The following is a 14,318-nucleotide window of genomic DNA, read 5'->3' as shown; positions in this document are numbered from 1 at the left end:
ATCCAGTGTGAAAAATGCTTAAAAGATAAGGACAAAAAACTCAGACGATAAAATAACCGTTGCCCTAGCCAAAAAGGATGAATGTGACCGGTATTAGAAATTCGCAATATATGAAATCGATTTATCTCTGGAAGATAAATAGACGTACCTACCAGTTTTCCTTTTTCTAAATAAAAGCGTTCTAGAGGTATTTAAAAAAAAACCAATTAAAAGACTCCATCTTCAAAGAAATCCAGCTCCCTTAGAAAGCATCTGCGGAATAGGTGATTTGGGTAAAACCTTAATATTTTGAGCCCAGGGATCTACAGTTAAAGTATTTCCAATTATTAAGAAACACCCTGTATTGTTTTGTTTTATTTCATTATCTTTTATTTTGAAATTGAAAATTGAATATTGACGATTTATGTGATTTCAGTGCACTGTATTTGTTATTGTTTTTTCCGACTCTTTGTAAATTTTGTACGTAAAATTGTAAAATTTTCAGTAACAATAAAGCATATTTCTATTCTATTCTATACCAGCGACTTTGATTCTGTTGTTGAACATTTTTTTAACATTATCCCATATTAATTGTCGAAAAGGGTCCCGCGACAAACTTTGATTTGGGGAATGGGGACCCTGTGGGGCTAGCTACGCCACTGAACTAGAGATGTACGACCCTCAGGGTCTCACATTCACATTTCATGTTAAAAGAACAGTAGAGAAGGCAAAAATGGTACTAGCCAATATCGGAAGTCTAACTGGGAGTAGAAGAAAATTCAACATTTAAAACAAAGACCAGGTTGATTAACAGCATTATAATTCCATCATGATAAAGGCATCCTTCGCACGGGGACAGACTTGCATTACCATCAGAAAGAAGATCCAAGCTTTTACCATACGGGTGTTGAGATTCTAGGGTCTTCTCAGCTGAAAGGCTCTGGTAAAAATATGGAAACTTAATGCTCGGAACATAAGACACATAAAGACGACAATAAAAGTAAGATCACGGGACTAAAGCGCCTCCGCTGTCCTGGACTTCACGCGTAGAAGACGTCAAAGAGAAGTCTCGTTTGCCAAGACACGAGACGAGCAGTATTATGATAGTGCATTATCTCGTAGCGCATCAGAGTATTATGAGGGGTGTTATGGAGGAGTGTCTGGAGAGCATTGTGGCACGGATGATTCGTTTTTGATCTACCTGGACCAATCCTACTCACCCCAAATGTTCCTGCGAGGTGAGTCTTCGCCGCATCCACTATGGCCCTCCATCGTCTGCGATCTTGCGCTTCGATTTGTCATTGTTGTACTACAATCCTAGATAGATCGGTTTCAACATCATCCTTCCATCTTTTTCTGGGACGGCCCAGTGATCTTCTACCGTCTGGTCTCTCGCAGAACACTGTCTTTAGCACTCTGTCTTCCTCTGATCTTACTACATGACCTGCCCATCTTATCTGATTAGCTTTTATATGTCTGACGATGTTTTCAGTACCATATTGAGTCACCAATTCAGCATTGCGGCGCCTTCTCCACTCTCCTGTCAATTCATCTCTTTGAGGACCAAATATCATTCTGAGGACTTTCCTTTCAAATATCAGCAATTTATTTATTTCTCGCTGATGTAGAGTCCATGTTTCACTCCCATATGTAACAACTGGGCGAATAATTGACATGTACAGTCTTAATTTAGATTGTCTTTTCAGCAGCTTAGATCTTAATAATGATGATAGGGAGTATAATGCTCTATTTCCCGCAGCTATTCTTGCTGAGACCTCTTTTTCTATGTGATTGTCCTCTGTGATTACTGCTCCCAGATATTTAAACTCTTTTACTACTTCAAAGTTGTGGTCATTAATAGTTACGTTCTGCCTAACTCTTGGTTTTGGATTTTTGGTCACCAGCATATATTTCGTCTTCTCTTCATTTATTCGAAGGCCCATGTTACCTGTTTCCTCCTCGAGCTGTGAAAACACCTCTCTTACGTCTCTTGTAGAATGAGCGACTGCATCTAGATCATCGGCAAAGGCCAACAATAGTTTTGATCCTCGATTTGCGAATCCCCCTGTTAGTTCAGACGATATTTTACTTATTGCGTATTCTAAAGCCAAATTGAATAGCAATGGTGATAAAGGGTCTCCTTGTCTAAGCCCTGATGTTATACTAAATGGCATCGATGTTCTGTTTCCTATCTTTACTTGTGCATATGAGTCTGCCACGCACATTTGAATAAGCTGCACTACTTTTCTTGGTATTCCCATTTCTAGCATTGCTAGCCATAGTCTGCTTCTTTTTATCGAGTCATATGCTTGCTGGAAATCTACGAAGATTTGGTGTACATCTCGGTTGAATTCCCAGTTTTTTTCTAATATTTGTCGGATGGTAAATATTTGATCTATTGTTGACCTTCCACTTCGAAAGCCGCATTGGTAGTCGCCTAGAATATCTTCCGAATACGGAGTGAGTCTCTTTAGTAAGATAATTGATAGAATCTTATACGCTGTATTAATAAGCGATATGCCTCTGTAGTTTCGGAATTGCTCTTTATTTCCCTTCTTATGTATGGGTATTATAACGCTTCCATTCCATTCTCTAGGCATTTTCTGCTGTTGCCATACTCTGAGAATAATGTCATACAATTTTTGATGTAAAACGTTTCCTCCTTTTTTTATCAATTCTCCATTTATACCATCATTTCCTGGTGCCTTGTGATCTTTAAGAGATGCTATTGCATTCTTTACTTCTTGGAGTGTTGGTGGTGGTATTTCCACATCTGAAGAATGAAATGTAGTCTCTGATTCCTCCATCTCACTTTCAATATTTAGTAAATTCCGAAAATATTCCTTCCATCGCTCTACGATTTCTGTTTCCATCATTATCAGTTCACCTGCTTCATTTCTCATAGCTTGTGTTACCCCAACATTTCCACCTTGTCTGACTGTCTGCGGGTATTCTAGTCTTAATAATTCAGGTCGGGGATTACTATTGTATGTGTATGTGCGAAATACATAACTTGAAAAAGGCACGTAGCCGACACAGAACCAGTGAAAATACTTACTTACTTACTTACTTAGTCCTAAGCCTTTCTACCTTTAGGTATGAGGCTGGTGGAGTTAAGTTTGGCATTGCAGTCTCCATGACTCGACTTCTTTCCTGATTTCATTTACCCACATAACTCTTGGTCTTCTTCTTTTGTTTTTTCCCTGCACTCTCGTTTCGAACACTCGTTTTGTTAGCCTCTCGGTCGACATTCTACACACGTGCCCGAACCATCTAAGTGGTCCCTCTACTATTTTTTCATTGATTGGTTCTAGTTATAGGTTTTGTCTAATTCTTTCGTTTCGTATTTTTTCTATCCTCTTTCTGTTTGCTATTTTCCTTGGGAACCTTATTTCCATAGCATTGACTCTGGATTTTTGTCTCTCCGTCAATGTCTATGTCTCGCTCCTATACATGATTGTTGGTCTAACTACTGATTTAACGACTGCCGTTTTTACTTTCTCCGATATCTCTTTTTTCCCCAAAAATATTGTTTTCATAGTGTTAAATAATCTTCCCGTTCGTCCCATTCTCTCGTTTATTTCCATGTCCTGTTTACCATTTAATTCGATTATTATTCCTAGGTATTTAAGATATTCCACTTGCTCTAATTGTTTCCCGTCTAATTCTATTGCGTTTGTCTTCCTCGTATTTGAAATTATCATTTTTTTATTTTCTCTGTATTAATTTTCAGATTTATGTTTGATAGTTTCGTTTTCTAGGATTTCAAGCTGTAAGTCTTTTCTGTCTTCTGCTATCAATACCATGTCATCTGCAAATAGTAGCTCCGATAGTTGAGTCCGTTTCATTTGCCAGTATCCTAATGTTAGTTTTCTCATTCTTCTCTTGGCTTTCTTTATCGTTCGTCCAGTACCACTGAGAATAGCAGTGGACTCAGCACGCATCCCTGTTTGACACCTTGACTTCTAGTAAATTTTCTGGATTCCTCGTTATTGGTTCTTACTGTATTTGTATTATTTTTGTACATTACTTAATTACTTCTATTATGTGGCTGTCGACTCCCTTTTTTTTAGTGTCTTCCGTACGTCCTTTTTTCGGATTCTGTCAAACGCCTTTTCCAGGTCAATGAAGCACATATGTATCTCTCTATTCTTCTTGATTACCTTCTCACTTACTGGTCTTAATGTGAATATTAGGTTTTGCGTGCTTCTGCCCTTCCTGAATCCACACTGTGTGTCTTCCATAGTTGTTTCTATACTTGTTTTTATTCTTGTCTCTATTATTCTTGCGAATACCTTTCCAGGGATAATTGATATGGTGAAACCTCGGTAATTATTACAGTTTCTCCTGTGTCCCGTTTTGTGTATTGGTAATATAATGTCTTTCTTCCAGCCCTTTGGTAATTCTGCTCTATTTATGATATCATTCATTAGTTCTTTCATGCTATCCATTCCATCTGTCCCCATGAATTTCATCATTTCTAGGGTGATATGATCCTTGCCTGGTGCTTTGCTCAATTTTACTCTTTCTATTGCTTTCTCTAACTCCTCTCTTGTTATGGCTTCCATTTGTTGTTCTTCATTCCCTTCTTGTATCTCCCCTATGTTTTCCGTGTCTGCATGAGTTAGCTCTTTGAAATGTTCTCTCCATGTTTCCATTATTTGTTTTTCTTCTGTTAGTACGTTTACATTCTTGTCTTTTATATTCGGCATCGTGTGCTCTTTCTTTTTTCTGAGTTGTATTAATGCGCCGTAGAACAGTTTTTGGTTTTCCCTATAATTTTTTGTCATTTTTTGTCCAAATCTCTCCCATGACCTTTCCTTTCCTGCTTTCACCGCTATTTTAACCTCTTTCCTTTTTTCTTTATATGCCTCGTAATCTTCCGGGTGTTTTGTGCCTAGGTATCTCTTCCATTTGTCTTTTTGTTCTTTATTTTCTTTCGTATTTCTTCCGTCCACCATTCCGTAATCCTCATGTTAGTATTTGCTATTTTTGCTTTCCCGCAAGTTTCTCCAGCTGCTTTGATTATGCTGGTTTTTAGATATTTCCATTTTTTTTCTATATTTGTATTTTTTTCCTACCTTTCAGAGTATTACCTCTGTTAATTTGTAACTTTTTATTTTTTCGTTTACTACCTTTCTTCTCTTTTCTTCTTTTTCCTCTGCAGTGAAAATAAATTATAATAAATTTTGTAGAAAGCCAGAAACCAATAGTTTTCAGTATTTTAGTCTTTTAAAAAGAACTTTCATCAAGTAACGATCGAATCTATCAATTACTTAAAATCTAATAGGTACTATCAAAAACAGGGAAATATCATTAAGTAAAACAAAATCTCCACAAGAGACTTCTTGGTTGTTGAGTATATAATATAATTTATACCTCCTTATGAAAAAATTTACTGCAGTGATTCGTAGTTCCTTCTAGTATAACGATTTTTAGTTTCCAAGTTTCCAGATGAACGGAGAAAAGCTGGAAAAGTAAATGTTTGACTTATCTAGTCACGTCTGAGAAGCATCGGCTAGGCTGATCGCCCGCATCTGCACAGGATTATTTCAAAATTGTAAGGAAGTTGAAATGTATCAGAGAAATGTTCAGAAACGACGTTCTATGATTTTTGAAACGAATATTTATATATAATTGGAATTTTATTTAACTTCATAGAGTATTTTAAATATATTTACTATTTTATGATTAAATGATTATTTTACTTTTGTTTCTTTAATTCAGTTACTTTTTACACTAAGAATTTAATTACTTTTTTTCATTATTCTCATTCTATAAGGCGACTTAAACGTTCTAAAAAAAGTGGGGTCACCGCGGATCCCCAAAAATATTTTATCTACTCTATGTATATTATGTATAAGTTTTTAGTTTATGAAAACTGTCATTATAGATAGCAGTGCGTGAAGTGTTTAAAGTGTGCGTGAAGTAACAATGTATTTTAAATGGGACTTACTTTTTCGCACTGTTTTTCACACACAAAGTTCTAAAAATTGTGGAATAGAAATAAATTCCAGTGACGAATAGTTACAGTTTTTTTATTTGTTCATGATAGATAAAATATTGTATGAAACTGTGCGTGAAGTACTTTTTGCGAACTTACGCGATGTATAGCACTCGCTCCGTTGTCGCTCGTGCTCTAAACACCGCGTGCGTTCGTAAAAAGCATACTTCACGAACTGTCTCATAAATAACTATTTTAAAATAAGTGACCTTCCAATATTTTTCAAACTTATTTAACACCAACTTTAATAAATGATTCGATTTCTACAGAAATTGTATTCTTACATAACAATAAGCAATGCTAATATACAGAGTGACTCAAAATATAAAAGAACTTATATTTGACATAATATACTTTTTAGGATGGCAAAGGTAATCAAAAACCAAGTTAGGAGTTGGAGTTTATTTTTATATTACATATTTACAATCTTTACAAATACTAAATTGATGTTTTGCGCACATATTTATTTTGTGCAGAATAAACACAAATATGACGGCCTTTTCTATTCTCAGGTGTGGTCAAAAATTAAAATGGAATTTGTGCGGTGGGGTCACCGGCGACCCCACATTGTGGTTCTAGGATTAAGAAAGTTTTGAAAGATATTTTTTTAATTCTAACGGAACTTACTTGTTGAGACTTAAAACTAATAAATAAGCGTTAAAAAAGTTCAAAAAACACCCTGAGTTCACCCATGAAATAAAAAAGGGGAGCTTTGTTACTTTTTAGCCGTTAACAAATCACGTATATATACCTACCTAAAGTTTAAAAGAACTGCTTTACTGAAATTGATTTTGTAGATTCTGAGAAAAACATACTCAAAGACAACAAATTCTGTTATAAAAATATCAAATTTTAGAACATTTGACATTTAGTATTTCCTAGTTGTAATGTGTATTGACCCTGCTCTTTTTTGTAGATTGTTTTTGACTAATCCTGATTTATTCAAATTCCAACGTAGATAATGGCAAAAAAAATATAGAGACCTTGCATTGATCTAAGATCAAACTTGTTTGGTCGTGCTACATAGTTCTCTAGGTTGATTTATTAAAACACCTTTTTTCATACCTTTTTACAGGTTTTATTCAATTCAGAAAAAATAATTTAAACAATATACGTCTTATAGTATTAACGTCTTAAGGTCCATATCGAATCTTTGGAGTGTCAAACCAAGAACCAATTCTGTAATAAAACGATAAAAATTAGATTATTGTAATAACGAATTATAAAAAAGGAACACATTAAATGTTCTAGTAAATTTTACGGACAAAAGGTATACCAATTATCCAAAAAAAAAAATTCTAATAAATCAGTGCAATCCACATGAAATATATCGACAAAATAAAAAGAACGTTGTTCGTCAAAACAGCCAGTTGAAAAATAGACCTGAGAGTAAACAAATTGTTGGCGAAATATTGTTATACTGTGGCGTCCGTGTAATTGTGACAATAAAATTGATAACGATAACACAGAAGCTCCTGTTGAACCAGCCATTGAAAATTGTCATTTAGAAGAGACTGCTCATAGTTTAACAACTTCATTCTATTATGTTACTCTTCGCCGATGTTACCAGTTCTTATACTCTATATTTCTTTTTTCCGAAGGTAAATAAATACTTTAATATCCCAACTTAAGGAAAAATATATAATAAGAAAGCAAAATCGAAGAAAACAAACTACTTATTCTTATTTACAAAACTATAAAATTGATATATATCTGTAGTTTGTTAAATCTTAGTTAGAATATAAAAACAAAAGAAAGAGATAAAAAGCAAAAAATTAAGTTTATGCTTGCCTCGAAGAATATTCTTTTTAGAGTAGGGGAGACCAGGGTTGGTTGTTACAGATTTGGCTAAAAGAATAATATAACAAAAACTATTTTTAAGAAATGTATTTTAAATAAATCAAACAAAAGTTTAACACTTCTTTTACTTATTAAAGAACTGAAATAAAACTTAAACTCTATTGAGTTAGACAAAAAGTGTAAAATATATGCTGACGACAAACTTAACAACCAACCCCGTTATGGGGCTGGTTGTTACAACCAACCCCAAAAGCATGGTTTGTAAAAAATGCTGAATAACTTTAACAAAACTATATTTATTGAGCAACTATATAATAAAAAAGAAACATAATATACTGATGCATTTACACGTCACAAGAATATTTAATATCATTATGTATTACCAAAGATATTAATACTTACTTCGGCACATTAAATTTTATTCGGAGGCATGAAAACACATAACCACACTCTACGAGATTATACGATGGACTGGCGCTGTGTCGTTTGGATATATTATAGGTAACAGACATGCGCGAAATTCTGCAGACTTGTTATGGAGTCAACGACTATTCGTAAGTAATAAAAGCGTCTGTAACAACCTGCCCCTGTAACAACCAACCCCGGTCTGCCTACACTAATAGTGTAATTATTAAAACTAAGTAATATGTTATTATTTACAAAACAAAAAAAAACAAGTTATCTGACTACTGCATTTGTATGTGACGGTGGCGGCTTTGGTAAAACAACTTTTTCTTTTAGGATAAAAATTGGTCTGATCCTGCCTTATATTTTTGTCGATGTTTCATTTTGTGTCGTACGGGAAAAAAACACACAACTCTCTAGTTTCCTTTATTTGTTTCCACGGGCACTTAATAGTTTCTCCAAGTATTTATCGGCCCTGGGAAAGAATGTCTCAAAAAACCCACTTCTTCTTCTTCAGGTGCCGTCCTCGTTCCGAAGTTTGGCTATCATCAAGGCTATGCGTATTTTTGATACCGTAGATCTAAATAATTGGCAGCTGCTGCACTTGTACCAATCTCTTAAATTCTTCAACCATGAATGTTTTCTTCTGCAAATGGATCTTTTACCTATTATTTTTCCCTGAATAATTAATTGTAGTAGCTGGTACTTTTGTCCCCTCATTATATGTCCCAAGTATTGCAGTTTGCGCTTTTTAATAGTAAGCGCAAGTTCTTTTTCTTTCTGCATCCTTCGCAACACTTCCATGTTTGTCACTCTCTCTGTCCACGATATTCTCAGTATCCTGCGGTACATCCACATCTCGAATGCTTCTATTTTCCTTGTATCGATCTTTTTCAGTGTCCAAGCTTCCATTCCATAGAAAAGAACTGACAGCACGTAACATCTCATCAGGCGAATTTTAAGATTTAAACTTAGCTCTCTTCCGCATAAAACTGTTTTCATTTTGGTAAAAGTAGCTCTAGCTTTTTCTATTCTGATCTTGATTTCTTCAGAGTTGTCGTTGTTTTCATTAATCACAGTTCCCAGGTAATTATATTTTCTAACACGCTCAATTCTTTGATCATGTACGGTTATGTCAGAAAAATTTTGTGGAGATTTCGACACTATCATTATTTTTGTTTTTTTGATGTTAAGTGATAAACCGAACTTTTCGCTGCACTCTACTATTCTGTTTATCAGTGTTTGGAGATCTTCCGGGGTTTCTGCTATTAATACTGTGTCATCAGCGTATCTCAAATTGTTTATTAAAGTGCCATTTATTTTAACTCCTATATCTTGGTCAGCAAGGGCTCTGTTTATAATATCTTCTGAATATAAGTTAAACAAGGTTGGTGAAAGTATGCATCCCTGCCTTACGCCTTTTTTGATCTCGAGTTCCTCGGTTGTTTCCCGTTCTACTCTAATATTCGCCTTCTGGTTATAGTAAATATTTAAAATAATTCTGAGGTCCCTTTTATCCAAGTTTTTCTCTACCAACAGTCTCATCAGGTGTTCGTGGCGAACTTTATCGAACGCCTTGTTGTAGTCAATAAAGCACATATATATATATATATATATATATATATATATATATATATATATATATATATATATATATATATATATATATATATATATATATATATATCCTGGTTAACATCCAGGCATCTTTGGCACATGTTATTAAGTGCAAATAGTGCTTCCCTTGTTCCAAGCCCGTTTCGAAACCCGAACTGAGTATCACTGATGTCAGCGTCTAGTTTTTTGTGAATTCTTGTATGTATCACTTTAAAAAATACTTTTAGTGTGTGTCCCATTAAGCTTATTGTGCGATGGTCGGTGCACAGTTTTGCGTTTGTTTTCTTTGGAATAGTCACAAAAGTTGACAGAAGCCATTCCTTAGGTATTTCTCCCGTTTTATAAATGCAGTTAAAGAGGTCAACCAAAACATTTACTGTTTCATCTTCCACAAGCTTAAGAAGTTCCGATGGAAGTCCATCTGGACCCGGTGATTTGCCATTTTGCATTGTTTTATAGCATATAGTATTTCTTCTTTAGAGATTTTTGGTCCTTCCTCACCTTGTATGTTACCAATATCATAATCCTCTCTTTCATCGGCAAAGAGTTCTTCTATATAATTCTTCCAGGTCGTAAGCTTTTCTTGTAGGTCAGTTATTATTTGTCCATTTGCGTTGTATAGCACATTGGGATGCTTCCTTTTTTGTATACCTGCCAATTCTTTTACCTTTTATGTAGGTTAAACGTATCATGTTTTAATTGCAGTTCTTCAATTTCTTCACATTTTCTTTTGTAACCCACAATATACAATAAATGTTAAAAAACCCACAATATACAATAAATAGGGTAGAAAGAAAAATGGCCTGAAATAAATAGATACTTCAGCATGAAAAAAATGCGGAAAGTATTCATTTTATTAAAAAGAAAACTACTAAAGGTTTCCCTTTAGACCCGAATCAGCTGCTAAAAAAAACAAGGCTTACCTGAAGGATAGCGTGTGGTCAAAAGAGAGGAGGTCATGAAGAACTAAATATCCGAGAATTATAAATCCTTGACAAGCAAGATAATCTAAAACTTCAGAAAGTTGAATATTTCTTGGTTAATTCTCAGAATAACTTCTGATCAGGGCCCCCGCTACCATATGTGCAAAGTGTGCAATGCACACGGGCGTCATCCTTTAGGGGCGCCAAAACCCAGGCGCCAAAAAGGACATCGCACATATCTTATGGAAAATATAATGTCACTCAAATTCAATAAAACTTACATGAATAGATTCGTTTCGATGTAACGGTCACTTATTATCATTGCGCCAACTCTGAATTTTCAGTAATAAGAGCAGGAATTGATAATTTAATCTGAAATCAAATGGGTAGGTACATAAGTTAGAGAGAGAAAAAATATTTTAAGATATCCAAATTATCGGGAGTTCATAAATCTTCCAAGATTATTAAGCCTCTTACCTTGTAAATCATAAATGACAACGCACTTCCAGTGACGCACCGTAAAACAATGGTATTTAATGCACTAATGAGAATTTAACAGAATTTTATTTAATTAACACTATTGAATTACGACTTAAATTGCATTCTACTGTGTTTTAACATTATCGATCAATTAAAAGAAAATTAGGCAAATCATTTGCTTTAGAAAGAATCAAAAGTTTTTGTCACTAGTCAACTTTATCTGGTAATTATTGTAAACTAGTAATTATTATAAAGGGTCGTTACGTTCCGCCAAATGGTTAGTTTTTGTCGAACTGTTGTTCTACTATTCACTATTTTAATTAGTGAAAATATAGTGTTATATTTGTGATGTTCGAGTTCGTGCTAGAGGTTTTCGTCGAGTTGAGAACTTAGATAATCTTCCACCAAGATTTCAGGAGATTGCATTGGGTCGCCGCATGAACAACAATCTACCGGAAGCCAATTTTGATATTGGGATTGTGATTCACATAAACTGCTACAGATACATCATTGAAGAAATTGAACAAGGTAATGATGATAATGTGAATGCTTGTAGATTCAAGTGTGTATTACAAAGAAATAATTTATGTTTTGTATGTGATAGAGCTAGAAATCTTGAACGTTTTTCATTAGAAGCTAGAGTAGATATCTACATGAAACGAGAGATTTTTGTAGGAAAGGGTGCTTTATGTTGCAGTGATCACATAAATGATGACAGTATGCTAGATCATAATATAATAGGGAATTTGCGTGGTAATATGCGTAATGTTAACTTAAGTCCGAAAGAAGTTTCAGAGTGGTTTCAAGCGTTACGTCTGACAGCAATTGAAAATACTACTAATCGTTTCGAGACAGACACGGGTATTCAAGAGGACGACTTCAAAGCATTGACAAACTTAAGCAAAAATAATTTTCAAGATCTTTATACTTATTGCGATGAGGTCGTAGTTTATGATAGAACTAGAGTTATTACTAAAAAGGATTTAATTACATTTCTTATGAAATTAAAATACAATTTAAGTGACGATTTATTAAAAATTTTGTGCTAATATTCTAGCAGATACAACGTTAGTCTGAAAATAACTGCAGTACGTACAAGTCTTTGTCAACGATTTGTTTGAGAAAATCTGGGTTTAGAAGCAATTGGTCGCCAAGAATTTATTAGAACCCATGTTACAGATTTTGCTAACTCTTTGTACAATCCGAATCCTGACAATCCTCAAGCCATTATTTACATAGATGGAACCTATCTCAAAATTCCCAAATCGTCTAATTCTCGAAGTCTTCGCCAAACTTACTGTTTACATAAGGGTTATCATTTAATCAAACCTGTTTTAATAGTCGGACCTGACGGATATATTTTGGACGTACAAGGCCCCTATTTTTCTGATTCAAGAAATAACGATGCTGCAATTTTACAACATCACCTTGAAGATGAGGAACAAGACGAAGTAAATAACTTGCGTAACTGGCTGCAACCAAATGATATTGTAATTGTAGATAGAGGCTATCGTGATTCTATTCATTTATTAAATTATTTAGGCCTAGAATGTCATATGCCACCACTTCTACCAAGAGGACAAAGACAGTTGTCTACTGAAGATGCTAATAAAGCGCGATTAATTACTAAAACAAGATGGATAGTTGAAGCTCGGAATGGACATTTAAAAAGTATTTTTAAATTGTTTTGTGGATTAATACCGGTCCATCATGTGCCTAATATTAGAATGTTTTTAAAAATTGGGTGCAGTTTAATTAATAAATATTTTCCACCTATTTTCCTGCAACTGCAGAATTGGCAGAAACAATGCAGGAATTGGCTGCATATGAAAATGTCGTAAAAGCTCGTGTTGAAGTTGACCGTTTGGACTTACAACGTATTCAAGACGATGCATGGGTGAATTTAGATGAACTTATTTTACCAGAATTTTCCATTTTGTCGTTACAACACATTAGAGATTTGACTATTGGAATCTACCAAGTAAAACTTGCACCCAGTTATATTCAAGATAAATTACAGAGAGAAAACATTGAACATTTTACATTTCAAACATTTTTAGAAGAATAGGGTCTTCTTAGAGCTCGTGTTTACTCCAGATTTCGTCAGGCGACTAAACATCAATTATGGATAGCTTTTCAACCACTCCATCTAGAAAATGACGGTGACAATATACCAATCGACGGCTACTACTGCACTTGCAAAACTGGTGCACGAACTGTTGGATGCTGTGCTCATGTTGCAAGTGTATTATGGTATCTAGGGTATGCAAGGCATGACGCAAATGTAAGGTATCCATCAACACAGTTATTACATTCTGTCTTAGACGCTCCTAATAGAGACGTGCATTTGAATCAGTAATTGTTGGCTTTTTGAATACCACAACTTGGTTTTCAATTTTTTTATATATATTTTTAATAATTAATGACAACATGGATTAGGCCTAATGGGGAAACCATGCAAAAAAAACGCGCCTTGCATTTTACCTCAATGGTGGTGGGGAAATGAAATGCATTATTTAATCGAAATTAGTTACAGATTTTATGTATACTTACCATACATAAATAATAAAAAATGATTAGTATTGCACAACATTTACACAGATGAACCACTCACTAATGAATGCATTATTTAATCGAAATTAGTTACTGATTTTATGTATACTTACCATACATAAATAATAAAAAATTGATTAGTATTCCACAACATCTAAACAGGCGAACCACTCACCATTGATAATTTTTAACGAACGCCTATGTAATAATTAAATATTTGGTGAGAAGTAGGAAAGTATAAATAGTTTCACTAATCCGCTTTTAGGACCCGCTGGGTTTAAGCTGCCTTGAATAGCACCCTGAGTAATAGTGATCGTATCTGACATTTTTATGAACTCCCAAAATATGATTTTGATTAACTTTAATTGCAATTTGCGCCGTAATTAATCATAATTAAGAGTTGGCGCAATGATAAGATTTGATCGTTAATTTAAAACGAATCTATTCGCATAAATTTTATTGAATTTGAGTGACATTATATTTTCCATAAGATGTGTGCGATGTCCTTTAAAAATAATTTGCAAAAAAAAATAAAAATTAATTTTTAAACAAAAGTT

General features: G+C 34.2%; 1 protein-coding gene across 1 annotated transcript in view; it reads right to left on the bottom strand.

Annotated features, from left to right (window-relative positions):
• Window positions 1-7,037: 7,037 nt before the first annotated feature.
• Window positions 7,038-14,318, bottom strand: part of LOC114340152 (pheromone-binding protein-related protein 6-like) — a 37,337-nt gene continuing 30,056 nt past the window's right edge. Inside the window, exon 7 of the mRNA XM_050647847.1 lies at window positions 7,038-7,162. Coding sequence (XP_050503804.1) covers window positions 7,145-7,162 — 18 coding nt within the window. The 3' untranslated portion in view covers window positions 7,038-7,144. The remainder of the gene's footprint in view (window positions 7,163-14,318) is intronic.

The sequence above is a fragment of the Diabrotica virgifera genome, chromosome 3 (assembly GCF_917563875.1).
Source record: "Diabrotica virgifera virgifera chromosome 3, PGI_DIABVI_V3a".
Lineage (NCBI taxonomy): Eukaryota > Metazoa > Arthropoda > Insecta > Coleoptera > Chrysomelidae > Diabrotica > Diabrotica virgifera.
The sequence above is the reverse complement of the archived record's forward strand: the minus strand, read 5'-3'. Positions and strand labels throughout refer to the sequence as shown.